The sequence below is a fragment of the Ursus americanus genome, chromosome 25 (genome assembly GCF_024610735.1).
Source record: "Ursus americanus isolate L20-20 chromosome 25, mUrsAme1.1.p, whole genome shotgun sequence".
Lineage (NCBI taxonomy): Eukaryota > Metazoa > Chordata > Mammalia > Carnivora > Ursidae > Ursus > Ursus americanus.
Window position 1 is genome coordinate 24,280,718 of NC_142151.1, and position 14,280 is coordinate 24,294,997.

Sequence of the window (14,280 nt, forward strand, 5' to 3'; positions counted from 1 at the left end):
TGGCATTTTAGTATGCGTCCTTCCATTCATTCTGTAGTCTATGCAAATTCTACATTTGTGATCATATTGTATTTACAGTTTTTTGCTTAAAATTATACTGCCATCATCTTTTGCCATATTATTAGTTTTTCCTTTTTCTCCTGATAATAATCTTTATTGTTTCCAAAATTATGCTGTTTTGAGCAACACTAGTTTCTGTTAAACGCAAAGTTTTCTATTTTAACTTAGAACAATTCCCTCACTATAGATTCCCCAAAATTAAATCAGAGTCAAAAGATATAAAAATTTCAAGGGTCTTCTTGACAAGTAGTTTTCTACAAAGCCATGTGAATTTACTTTGCTACATGCGATATGAGAGATTTGTCAGATTAGAGATGTTTTACAGACAAACTCAGTTTGGGGAGGATTAAAAAGGATATCAGACTATAACTCCCTCTTGTGGTACAAAAGTATTAGTACACACACACACACATACACACACACACACACACACACGCCTTACCTGAGCAAGCAATCTAGTACCTCGTTTCAATTTCTCTGCTTCAGGAAAACACCCTTCTAATAAATAAAGTTCTTCAAGTTCTTCACGTCTCCTTTCTAGATCCTGTTGCATTGGGATAAATACATTGGCCCACTTTTTAATCTTAGCTTTATGCCTCACAAGTAGCATCTGAATTTTACTGGCAAAATACTTAGTTTCGAAATAAACACTAGAGTTAGTTTGAATACAACTGCTTTTCCAAAAGGTTTCATCTGCAACTGTGGTTTGTGATGATCTGCAGACCCCTGGTGGGTCCCCAAGACTCTTTAGGCATCTGAGAGGTCAACTCTCTCTTCATAATAATACTAAAACAGTATTTGCCTTTTTTGCAATGTATACATTTGCACTAATGGTGCAAAATGGTATAAAATTGCTGGTGCCCCAGCACAAATGAAGGCACGAGCTCTACTAGGGGGTCACGTTCTTTGGGGGAGAAGGGTGGTAAACAACCAGTTTCACATAAGAATGATGCGATGAGGGGCACCTGGGTGGCACAGCGGTTAAGCGTCTGCCTTCGGCTCAGGGCGTGATCCTGGCGTTATGGGATCGAGCCCCACATCAGGCTCCTCTGCTGTGAGCCTGCTTCTTCCTCTCCCACTCCCCCTACTTGTGTTCCCTCTCTCGCTGGCTGTCTCTCTCTCTCTGTCAAATAAATAAATAAAATCTTTAAAAAAAAAAAAAAAGAATGATGCGATGAAGTGAACATTATTAATTTTATTAAATGTCAACTCATCAGTATATGTCTTCTGATTATTCTGTGTGATAAAATGGGAAGTATGCATAAAGCACTCCTGCTGCCTGTCAAAGGACAAGACTGTCTTGAGAAATAAATACTTGTACAATTATTAGAGTATTTTGGTGGACACTCTCAAAAATGAATGAATTGAGCGTGTCACTTCCAGGAAACAATTAAAAGCATTTGTTACCAATGATAAAATTCAAGTTTTCAAATAAAAATTCAGATTTGAAAGGGGTGCCAGGGTGGCTCAGTCGGTTGAGCATCAGGTCATGATCTCAGGTCATGGGGTCAGGCCCTACATCGTGGGGCTCTGTGCTCAGTGGAGAGTCTGCTTGAGATTCTCTCTTCCTCCCTCTCTGGTCTTCCCCCTGCTCTCTTTCTCAAATAAATGAATCTTTAAGAAAAAAAATTCAAATTTTAAGAAAACATACCTATCACTTCACTTGACATTTTCTCCTTAAAAACCTTTCTGATTTGATTGGAGATAATATTAGTGCATGTGATTTTTGATATTGAATAATAAAAATGTGTCAGTATTTGGAATGAAATAACTCAGTAAACGAATTTTTCCAAGCAACGAATGCATGATATTGCAAAATCATACGTGGATACAAGATCTATTTAAAGGGTAAGATAAATCAATGTTTTAGTGTAACAGAGCATGAAAAGTTCATTGATATAATTTCAGATTCCATATTGAGAAACTATGACTTACTGAGTTTTGGCATAGTATCAAAAAGAATATTCACAATTTCTGAAAGGCTATTACAATATTCTTCCTTTTTCCAACTAGGAATCTGTGTAAGGCCAAATTTTCTCCATATACTTCAATCAAAACAACACATTTAAACAGACTACTGAAGTAGATACGAGAATCCAGCTGTCTTTTGTTAAGTCCGACATCAAAGAGATTCTAAAAATATAAACAATGCCACTTATGTCCCTAATTTAAAAAACATGATGGGGCACCTGGGTGGCGCAGTCGTTAAGCATCTGCCTTCGGCTCAGGGCGTGATCCTGGAATCCCGGGATCGAGCCCTACGTCAGGCTCCTCTCCTGGGAGCCTGCTTCTTCCTTTCCCACTCCCCCTGCTTGTATTTCCTCTCTCGCTGACTGCCTCTCTCTGTCAAATAAATAAAATCTTTAAAAAAAATAAAATAAAATAAAAAACATAATGTGCAGTGATGGATGTTAATCAGAGTACTGTAATAATCATTTCACAATATATACAAATATTGAGTCACTATGTTGTACATCTGAAACTAATATAATGTTATGTGTCAATTATAAATCAATAATATATATATTATATATATAATTTTACGTATAGTTGTTTTCTTTCTTAAAATGTTAATATATTTACTTATTTTTACTAATGTTTATTTTTAACAATATTTAATGTCTATTACTATAATGCATCTTAAAATTTCTCAGTTTGAGTTTCTACTATGGTAAATATTCATAGATATAACCCACATAAACAAATCTCCTTGGGGGTCTTCAATTTTTAATACTCACAAAGTTTCTCCTCAGATCAAAATATTTCAGAAATATTGATCTGAAAAATTCTGGTGAAAAAGAGAAGTAAAACTAAAATAGGAGAGGTAGAATTTGCGTTTTGAGGGATGGGGAGGGGGCATCCCTGTTTAATTATCTATAAAACAGATTGAGAAAAATAACTTAATGCTTACAAGCAAGGATTCCAAAGCAAGGCTATTTGTATCTAAGTCCTGGCTCTGCTGCTTACTTTCCCTATTCCTCGATTTCCTTATCTGTGAAATGTAATAATTTCACTAACTTTCTGGTAGAATTAAATGAGTTAAACCAGTTTATATAGGCCTAAACATTAGTGGTAGGTATGGGGGAAAGTGACATTACACGGCCAAACAGATCCGACAGCTACATAGTTTGTCTTCATGAATAACATTACTAGGGATGCCTGGGTGACTCAGTCAGTTAAGCATCTGCCTTCGGCTCAGGTCATGATCCCAGGGTCCTGGGATCCAGTGCTGCTCCTGGCTCAGTGGGGAGCCTGCTTCTCCCTCTACCTGCTCTTCCCCGTGCTCATGCTCTCTCTCTCTCTGAAAAATAAATAAAATCTTTAAAAAAATAACATTACTAATGTTTATATACTTTTGCTTCAAGTTGATGCCATTTTTCTTTCTCAATCCTTTGTATTTCAAGCCTTTCCATTTCTTCTTTTTCATGCTTCACACGGGCTTCCTCTAAAGAACCAAAAAAATTTTTTTCTCAGTGATTAAATCAATCTATTTTTAAGCCCTTAAAATTACTTAAAATATTTTCAAGATGTCAGGGTGTGAAATATTTTATAGAAGTCACAACCATACATGTGGTAGAAAGAAGACGGATGCTAGGTCTCGAAAAATAACACGACGTGTTAACATGTTATTGTTTTAACATAATGTTAAACATAACATCAAACTTTCTGGCCAAGAAAATAGGCCTATAATGATATTTCTCTTCCCCCAAAAGTTTATAGAAATCCAATAATAATCTCAACCAATAAAAAGTGACAGGTCTATCATGGGTAATTAAGGAGAGGAAAACCGTCAGAAGATTTCCGTAAGTTGGTGACATCTACATCATCAGAAGCAACTACTTTAATCTTCTCTTGCTTTCACTATTAAAAACAAAATATGAAATACATGTTGAAGAATATGAATTTAATCTAATATAATAAAACTTGTCCCCCCAAGATCTAGATCCTGATATTGTATTCTTATCACGAGCTACCTAAAAAGGATTTATAATGATTATACATAGAAAACCAACATGGAACTGGAGCACAGACTTTTAAAGCCTGAATTTGAATCCACACATGTTCTCAATGCTAAAAGCTACAACCACTTGAAATATTCAGATTTTTAAAATCACTTTTTGGTACTTTAAATAACTGATACTTTTATTAATTTTTAACTGACTTTTTTTTTTTTACAAATGAAAATTCTCTTTAAACTTGACAAATAAATATTATTAAACTATAAGAACTTAGGCGGCTCTGTACCTTTCTTGCTAGTGTCTACTTCCCATATTTAATGAATTTGAGTTTCAGAATTCTTACTGTACAATTAGGACCAATACCTGTAATTCCACCAGTAAATATAAACACTTCAAGAGAGGGTTGCTAGAGTTAGCAAATAAAAATACGGGATGCTCAGTTGAACTTGAATTTCAGACAAAGGAATTGCCTTTTTTTTTTAAAGTATGTTTCATATTGCATGAGGCAAATTACCCCAAATTATCCATTGTTTATCTGAAATTCAAATTTAACTGGGCATTCTGTATTTTATCTGGCAATTCTACTTCAAGATATAGCTGAAAGTGACAGGTATGTACTAATAGAACTTTCTGGGTGCCCTTTAAACAGCAGACATTTACTATAAAACAGATGAAATCTGAAAAATTGAAGAATTTTGAAAATTCTTTTAAAAATATTGACTGGAATGTAGAAATACCAACCTATTATTATACTCCCCACATACGAAAATAATAACACTGTGTATTTTGTACCTTCCTCTTTTTGCCGTCTTTCCTCCTCCTCTTGTAGCTGCTTTAATCGTTCAGCTTTGGTGATTTTCTTCTTCTTCCTGCCAGACTTAAATGTCACAACATAAAAAAAACCTATTAACATGCACCCAAATTACTTTAAAACACATATCCCTCAAATCGTAATTATGAAAAACACTTTTGTTGTTATGAATCCAGTCTTTCATTCATCCAAGTAAGACTATTACGTACAAAGCCTTGACCCAATGCATTGAGGACCAAGTATGGAAACAAGTAAGAAAAATAAGCATATAAGTTATTTAAAGGCAAGAGTGACAGTGACAATTTAATTACTATACAATTAATACTATGCAATTAATATGCAATTTACATAATTTTCTCATTCCCAGTTTCCATATCTTTAAAATGATGCTAAATAAGACCCCATTTTGGGGCGCCTGAGTGGCTCAGTCAGTTGAGTGTCTGACTCTTGATTTCAGCTCAGGTCATGATCTCAGGGGTATGAGTCGAGCCCCGTGTCAGGTTCTGTGCTCAGTGCTGGGTCTGTTTCAAATTCCCTCTCTCTCTCTCTGCCCTCGCCCACTCACACATACTCTCTGTCTCTGTCTCTCAAATAGATAAATAAAATCTTTTAAAAAAGACCTCATTTTATTGTTGTAAGGATTAAAATAAAACATAATACATATATAATATATATAAAGCATGTAACAATATATGTAAAAATAGTTTTAATACTACTACATGTCTATAATGATTAAAAATACTTTATAGAGCAGGTAGGATTTAAGTTTGTGCCCAAAAGATTTTAACATTCAGAAATGAGGGGAAGGTATCTCAGGAAGAGGGAAATACAGGCAATAAGACATGGAGATGGGATGGCACTGGAAAGGCCAACAAGTCATGGGCCCTGGGGAGATTCCAAGAAAAGGTAATACAATGAAAGTGGGAAAAAAGGCTGGAGCCTATGTTATAGAGGTTGGGCATTATTCTAAACAAGTGGAAACCCCCTAAAAGTTTTTGAGAAGGGCTGTGGCTATTAAGAATATAATTTTGAAAACTAACTGTATATTAGGAAAAAAATGATTATGAAGAGCATGCCATTTGGGTGACTATTAAGAGAAGTCACTAAAACTACAGTCATAACAATGTAATAAACACAGGAGAATGGATCCAATAAATATTATAGAAGCGAACTTATATGATAATGATTAAAATTGGAGGCTGGGAGAGGAATGAGTTAAAGAAAAGTCAAAAAGAAAAACTGTAGTACAGAACAAGTAAATTTGGATAAAATACTGTTGAAAGGAGTATAAATTTAATTAATAAGAAATACGAGTAGAGCGTCCAGGCAATGTCTGCAGGCACTGAACCCGGAGAACTGAGGTTTAGCAAAGAGATCAGGGCTACAGAATACAAATTTGAGAACTATCTTGGTGATAACCACCTCCTCTCCGTTTTCCTTAAGGGAAAGTATAGAAAGAGAAGACACTATCTCAATTTAGCCAACAGTAGAGTGGCGAATCCTTGGAACATACAGACTTTTGGATGACCGTCTTCTCTTTTTGGCTCACCTACCGCAGCACGCTGCACTGCAATCTCTAATCCATTAGCCCAACCATCTGTTCACTGATCTTGAAGCCCCTCATTGCTCCACTTCTCTACCCAGGTTAAGTTTCACAGCTCATCACCATAACCACTAATTTATATATTTCCACTTCCCCCCTTTTTCCCTCCCTCTGAGAAGCTCAGCTGGCGAATTCCTAGTTCTAGTTCAACTCAACCCTCCATTTATTCTGCCCTAGCAGTCTGAGCAGCTGAACCTTGCCAGAGAAAAGTACATGAGCTCAAATTTATGAGCACAAATTTTATTTTATTTTATTTTTAAAGATTTTATTTATTTATTTGACAGAGACAGCCAGCGAGAGAGGGAACACAAGCAGGGGGAGTGGGAGAGAAAGAAGCAGGCTTCCAGCGGAGGAGCCTGATGTGGGGCTCGATCCCATAACGCCGGGATCACGCCCTGAGCCGAAGGCAGACGCTTAACGACTGCGCTATCCAGGCGCCCCATGAGCACAAATTTTAAATAGACTTCGTGCCATCCAGTGTTCCCACCACTGTTCATTCTCCTCACTCTTCAAACCTCCAAAATCCTCTCCTCTTTCCTACTCTCAGCTGTTGACTTCATCTCTCATACCACTGGAAACTCAGAAAATCATCTCAGTTACACACCCAAATCTTTGAACCTATCTATAAACCTTTGTCTGCCTTCCCTCCCTTTATGGTGTATGATCTGTATGTACCTTCAGCTATTTAAGGCTGAACTTGCCACTTTTACACTGGATCCTATCCTTTATTGCCTATTTAATAAGACTCAGCTTCTGTAATTGATACCTCTAGTTATTCATAAATTTCTCCCTCCCTACATTTCACATCCTTTTCCATTTTTTGCTCTAATTCTGTTACTCTTTATATCAGACCTCCTAAAAAGACTTGCCTACTGCTTCTACTTTCTCATTTTCTGCATGGCCCACTCCAATGGGGCTTTCATGTCATTTCTATTGCTTCATTAAAACCTCTTCTGTCAAGGAATCTTAAGATGGCCAGACAGTCTGACTTCATTTTTCAGTACGAATAAATGTGTTAATACACATCCTCATGACAAGTTACCTTACATTTTATAATGAGCCAGGTATGAACTGATTCTATTTCCTCACACATGGTTTTAAAAAGATGCAATTTTAATGTTTTTTTTTTTTAAAGATTTTATTTATTTATTTGACAGAGACAGCCAGGGAGAGAGGGAACACAGGCAGGGGGAGTGGGAGAGGAAGAAGCAGGCTCCCAGCGGAGTAGCCTGATGCGGGGCTCGATCCCAGAACGCTGGAATCACACCCTGAGCCGAAGGCAGACGCTACGACTGTGCCACCCAGGCGCCCCGGCAATTTTAATGTTCTGATCTTAACACCATTTACATTTTAGGGTCAATGCAGAATGTTCCATAGAAACCAGGACTCAAATTTTAGGCAACCAAAGCCTGTTTGTAAATACAGATCTTCCTCGAGATGGAGTTACACCTCGGTCAACTCATTTTAAGTTGAAACTATGGTAAGTCAAAAATGTATTTAATACACCTAGCCGACCAAACATCATAGTTTAGCCTACCCTACAAGTGCTTAGAATACTTTCGTTGGCTTAAAATTGGACAAAATCATCTAACACCAAGTCTATTTTATAATAAAGTATTGAATATCTCATGTCATGTATTGAATATTGTACTGAAAGTGAAAGTGAAAAACAGAATGGTTGTATGGGTACAGAATGGTTGTAAGTGTTTTGGTTGTTTCAGCTTGTGACCAGGTGGCTGGCTGGGAGCTGTGGCTCACTGCTGCCACCCAGCATTATGAGAGAGTATCACCCAGCATCATGAGAGTATCATACCACATACCACTAGCGCAGCAAAAGACCAAAATTCAAAATTCGAAGAATGGTTTCTACCAAATATGTATCACTTTTACACCATCATAAACTTGAAAAATCTCAAGCAGTACCACTCTAATTTACAGACTGTATGTATAGTGTTCTAAAATTAAAATAGGATTTAAAGTACAGATATAAACAGTAAGTCCCCCCACCCCTTTACCCATGCTTTACAGTTCTATGCTGTGAGGTACTTGGGTACCATTCTTAATCTATTCAAATAAAGTCAATTCAAAGAAAAGTATTCTAAGTCCTGTAAAATCTCTTCACAGTTGTATTACTAAAAGAATTCAAATATCAACATTTCATTAATAATGCCATTTTCTTTACTGGAAGAACACTCATAGTTATTAGCTGGGAACAACTGGAATCATCTATGTATTCATCAACCTATAAGGCAATTTTCCTCTACAATCTAATTCATGTCTTCTGATATTCCATGCATTCTATGAAGTACCGTGGCTTCTGAAAAAAAATACTGCTGTAAATGCAGTGATAGATCTTTCTTTAAAAAAATATTTTATTTATTTATTTGTCAGAGAGCGAAAGTCAGAGAGAGAGAGAGAGCGAGCACGAGCAGGGAGAGCGGCAGGCAGAGGGAGAAGCAGACTCCCTGCTAAGCAAGGAGCCAATGCGGGACTCGATCCCAGGACCCCAGGATCATGACCTGAGCTGAAGGCAGATGCTTAACTGAGCCACCCAGGAGTCCCAACAGTGGTAGATCTTCTAACAGTGTACCTTTTCTGTAGTCTTGTTAAATTTTCCTAGCTTTTGCAATGAATAATACTAATTTAAGTTATATAAAATTTCACAAGCATCTTTAGTGAAAACATTAAGCTTATTTACATTTGGTGATACCCTTAATCTTTCTTCATTAAAAAAATTAATATTATTTTTGGAGTCTGGATGTCTTATCAATAAGTTACATTGTGAGAGGGTTTTTTGTATCCTCATTGCACAATAATCTCACAGGTAATGTCACTAAAAATTATTACCAGTTCCACAACTCTAGACTATAACACATAAGAAATTTACACTATCTCAATATCTCTAGTCCCACATTTCACCACAAAGAACAAAAGACAAAAAGCCCCTTGGTATCTTGATTAGAGAAAGCTTTGCCAACATCAATATTTGAATTGTTCCTTAGTTTCATAGCCTTGGCCCTAGGGCAATGAACCACTAAGATTTAGATCCTCTTTGGTTTAGTAAAGCAAGAGAGTAATTGTGAAAAGGGAGGACTTCAGAACAGATTTTCCCAGGAAAGGGGAAATATGGAAGTTGATGATCTGGAAATTGATTTCTGGCATCCTTAGAAAATCTTTGTGTATCTCTGAGAGTACTTTTTACTTGCAGGTTTATTTCGGTAAAAAGACTTCTGATCTAGACTGCTGCAATAACTTCGTAACTGGTCCTCCTGTTTCTACTCTTGCTGCCCTACAATGAATTTTTTTGCTCACTTTAAAAAAATGTAAATCAGACCATGTCACTCTTCTGCTTACAACTTTCCCAGGCTACCCATCACACACAGAATAAAACTCAAATATTTATTACACCATGGCCTACTTGGCCATTATTACAATAACTGTTTTTTCTTTCTAGAATCTCACCTCCCAGGTAATTACTAACTCCCTTGCTTCATCTAGGTCTCTTCTCAAGCTTTACCTCCTTAATCATCTTATATGAAATAGCATCATCACTGTTCCCTACCCCACATTTCTCATTGACCGCTTTCTTGGTTTTCTGCATTTTTGAAGCTATCTGAAATTATATCTGAAATCACCTCCCCAGATAGAATGTAAACTTTATAAAATGAAACCACTATCTTGAAGCGATATCTGCACCCCCATGTGTACTGCAAGACATGGAAACAAACTAAGTGTCCAACCACGGATGAATGGATAAATATAAGTGGAATATTATTCAGCCATAAAAAAGAAGAAAATCTTGCTATTTGTGACAACATAGATGAACCTTGAGAGCATTATGCTAAGTGAAATAAGTCAGAGACCAACACTATGATTTCACTTAAATGTGGAATCTAAAAAAGCCGAACTCATAGAAACAGAATAAATTGGTGATTATCAGGGGCTAGGGCATGGGGGAAATGGGCAGATATTTGTCAAAGAGCAATAAACTTGCAGTTATAAGATGAATAAGTTCTGAAGATGTACTGTACAGCATGTTGACTACAGTTCACAATATTGTCTTGTATACTTGAAAGTTACTTAGTCAATCTTAAATGTTTTCACCACACACTCACACACACACACACATAATGGTAATTATGTGAGATGATAGATATAAAATTAACTTTAGTTTATTATCACTTCATAATATATAAGTACAATAAATTGTTACATTGTATACCTTAAACTCATACAATGTTATATGTCAGTTATATCTCAATAAAGCTGGATTAAAAAAAGAATGTAAGTTTCATGAGATCAGAGACTCTGTCTTGCTACTATTCTCTTAATGTCTAGAACACTGCTAAATCAATGAAATAAGTATTCTTCCATACATCTGCAAGGCCTTATATACAAAGATCTTCATTCTTACCTTGTTTGTGGTAGCAAAAAAGAGGGACAACATAAAAATCATAGTACATACTTTCAAAGAAATATGATGCAGCTGTGGAAAGAAGTGACACTGTCTCATTGTGCTGAAACAAAAAGGTCCAAAGACACACCTATTCTACCCAATCTATGATGCCACCAGATGTAAGATGTACCTTTAAATTATTACTACCAAAAAGGGAACGCCCAAGATGGGAGTCTAATAGGAGATGCCTGTATAAACCTGGATATATGAGTAATGAGAAATGAACCCACAACACAGAAAGATACAGCAAGAAAACCTGCAGATCTTAATCCTGAAAAGGAATAGAAAGAAGAAGAAAAAATCTGGAAAATTTGAACCACAAGCCAGTTCATGTGGATTTGCTGTCTGATGGATACCATTAGCATGGTCCAAAAACCCTCAAGCTGAGAATTTCAGGTAGTATTAGGTATGAGTAAACCCGTGTGACTGAAAGAAGCAAACAACCTCTCTAGAAAAAATGGATGTCAATCCAGGACTACGATGACTATAAGACGATATTGACTATAAGACACATCTCAATTTTAGTAATGCTAAAGTGTAAAAAGATGAGTATCCTAGAATTGATGAAATACAATATCATTAAATGCTAAATAGAAGGTGCAGAATGCTCCTGTCTGGGGGGAGAAAAGGGAAGTGTGTGTACTCTTTAACGCTTAGACAATTTATGAGAAGATTCGCAGTTCTTCCAGTCTTTAGTAAGAGGCAATTTTCCATTTTTATGCTACTTTAATTTTGTACCATGTGCATTTATTACTTTTCCCTTAAAAAAATCTTTGACAAATCAGAAAGGATAAAATATATCTTTCAATGCTTTCCTTACTATAAATTCCCTCACAGACTCAATCCCCAAACCACAATTTTTAAGAATGGAAGAAATAAAAATTGAGTGGTTTATTCCTTATGTTTGGTTTCAAATTTCAGAGGCTTCCTATCACCATTCTCTAAGGATACAACACTCTGAACAAAATAATCCAGAAGTATTTATTTAGCACCCGCGCATACACAATTAAGCACCAAAGTCATTTAGAACAATGAGTTTTCACACTGAAAACAATGTTTCTAAGATTTCACAATCTAAAACCAAAAATGAAAATCCACACAAACCAATAAACTATTACAGACCCACATACAAATAATTGTAGTCCTCCAGAATACTTCCACGAGAATGTGTCCAGAACGTTCACAAATTTTGTTCAGTTATATCCACAGCCCTTAAAATAGTTTCAGGTTGGTAGTGGGTCCAAATGACTGAGAAGCAAACACAGAAGGCACTCAAAAGCATCTCTTAAAGAAATGTTTAATTGTATAAATATTGAATACACATTTAAATAAGCATTTCCTTTAAATGGTCAAGGGCCCAGGTGTTTTTAAATGTTGGCAGGGTAAATGGGTTTCACATACTCATTAGATAAACACTGAATTTCTACTATGAGCCAGGCACTGCACTAAATGCTATGAACATAAAAATTAATATGATGTGCTCCTGACCTTAGACAGCTCACAGTAATAAATTATTACAACAAAATGATATAAGGGTTATAATTGAGGTATGTACAAATGGATGTGCTATGAGAACACAACATAGCTGATTGTGGAAGAAAGAACAGTAGCAAATTTTACAGAGAAGCGACCTTATGAAATATGCCTTAAAGCCAGCATTCCAAACCCAAATCCCTATTGGGATCAGGCAGGTGAATACAGTAGGGATTTTAGTCATAGTCAAGACCGTGGCAAACTGGAGTTTATGCATTTCTAAAAGGGGTGGCTGCTACTCAGTCTAGCCAACTGCCGCCTTACAGGACTATACGCCCAATGTCATCAGGTTTCCAATGTTTTAAGAATAGATGGAAATCACATTTTTGTATGAAAATAATTTGGCAACTAATAAAAAAACTTTTTAGGTCAAACAAAATATGGTGAGGGACTAAATCTGGCTTGCCAGTCAAGAGATTATAAACTCTGCTTTAAAGTATAAATCTACTAAGTGAAAAAGAGAATAAGGCATTCCAGACATGCTTTATTAAATTCAGATTTCTACAAAGTACAAAAGAAAATCAAGTATGCATTACTATGCAATCCATTTAAAGACACATGACCTTAGGGTCCACTTTTAAGGTTCTGTGACTAAATGTTTGTGTTTATCCAGAATTAAAAAAAGGGGTTCCTAAATCTAACATTTTCTAGAGCACAACTAATAAAAAGCCTCAAATCTAGGTACAAGTAGTACAAGTAAAAATTAAAGACTGTGAAACTAGAAATATCTTTTTATGTCAAATTTGAAGTATGTCCTGTTTTGTAAAGGATTACCCATGATTTAAATAGCATTAATATCTAAAAAGTAAGCTTAGTAAATCCTATTATAAACTATAATAAAACTAACCAAAAGAATGTTTAAAAATTCTGTTCATACAATGTTAGTGCTTATAAAACTATCTATTTTGAGAAAATAATTTCTACCTACCTTTTTTGCTTTGGGACCCTGAAAGTTGGAAAAACAAAAGGATTGATAAATTTTTAAAAACTCAGGTATTTTTAGCAAAAGTACCAAGATTATATAAAATGTGAAAATTAGGAGAAGCTGGGTAAAAAGCATAAGGAAACTCTCTGCATCATCTTTGCAACTTTCGTGTAAATCTAAAATTATCTCAAAATAAAGTCTTTTAAAAAAGAATTTAGACAAAACTATAAGCAGGTCTAGGAAAAACAAAAATAGTTGACACACTGAAGCATCTTTCTAAAATTATACACTCTTAAATCTTACACTCTTTCTTATGACAGTCACTCAATGACTTATGCGTGATGAAATGACCTACCACTACACAGAATAGCAGTCAGGGAGATACTGGCTTAAAGGGTTCCAAGGAACAATAAGTGATTGACTAAATACAGGCACTGATGTCAAGTTTGAAAGTGTGGAAATGATCTCATAAATAAATAATCTTTCTGTAAAATTAGATGGCTGATTTTATAGAAAAAGAATCAGTTATTTAAAGCAGGCAAAGCTATGATAAAATAATTCTGTTCAGCAATGTGTCTTAAAGCAGATCTATTCTTCTTTGGAAATTAATTTGGAAAGCACAGTATTGCAATAACTATTTACCATTAGCACTATCATTACATGTGTTTTTCAATTAACCCTACTTGTAATTTCCTGATTAGGCTCATGTGTCCATTAGATTTCTGATAGGGACTCTGTAGGAGATCATGTGACTATAAGATTATACACATTCCACATCTGAAGACTTATCCAGAAGAAATTACTGGTTCAAGCTATAAGATTATCACTGTATTAAATATAAATGTTGAAACTGACATGAAGCAGATTTTATCTTCTTGAAAGTACATATATTTTATTAATTCATTCAGCAGATATTTATTATTGATTTGCATA

The 14,280-nt window shown here is 35.5% G+C and overlaps 1 protein-coding gene across 3 annotated transcripts in view; it reads right to left on the bottom strand.

Moving 5' to 3' along the window:
• DNAI7 (dynein axonemal intermediate chain 7) overlaps window positions 1-14,280 on the bottom strand; it is a 64,302-nt gene that overhangs the window by 47,183 nt on the left and 2,839 nt on the right. For all 3 annotated transcript variants that reach the window (XM_045811896.2, XM_045811897.2, XM_087855696.1), the window contains exons 2-4: window positions 4,812-4,896; window positions 3,414-3,505; window positions 503-604 (exon numbers count right to left, since the gene is read on the bottom strand). In XM_045811896.2, coding sequence (XP_045667852.2) covers window positions 503-604; window positions 3,414-3,505; window positions 4,812-4,896 — 279 coding nt within the window. The remainder of the gene's footprint in view (window positions 1-502; window positions 605-3,413; window positions 3,506-4,811; window positions 4,897-14,280) is intronic.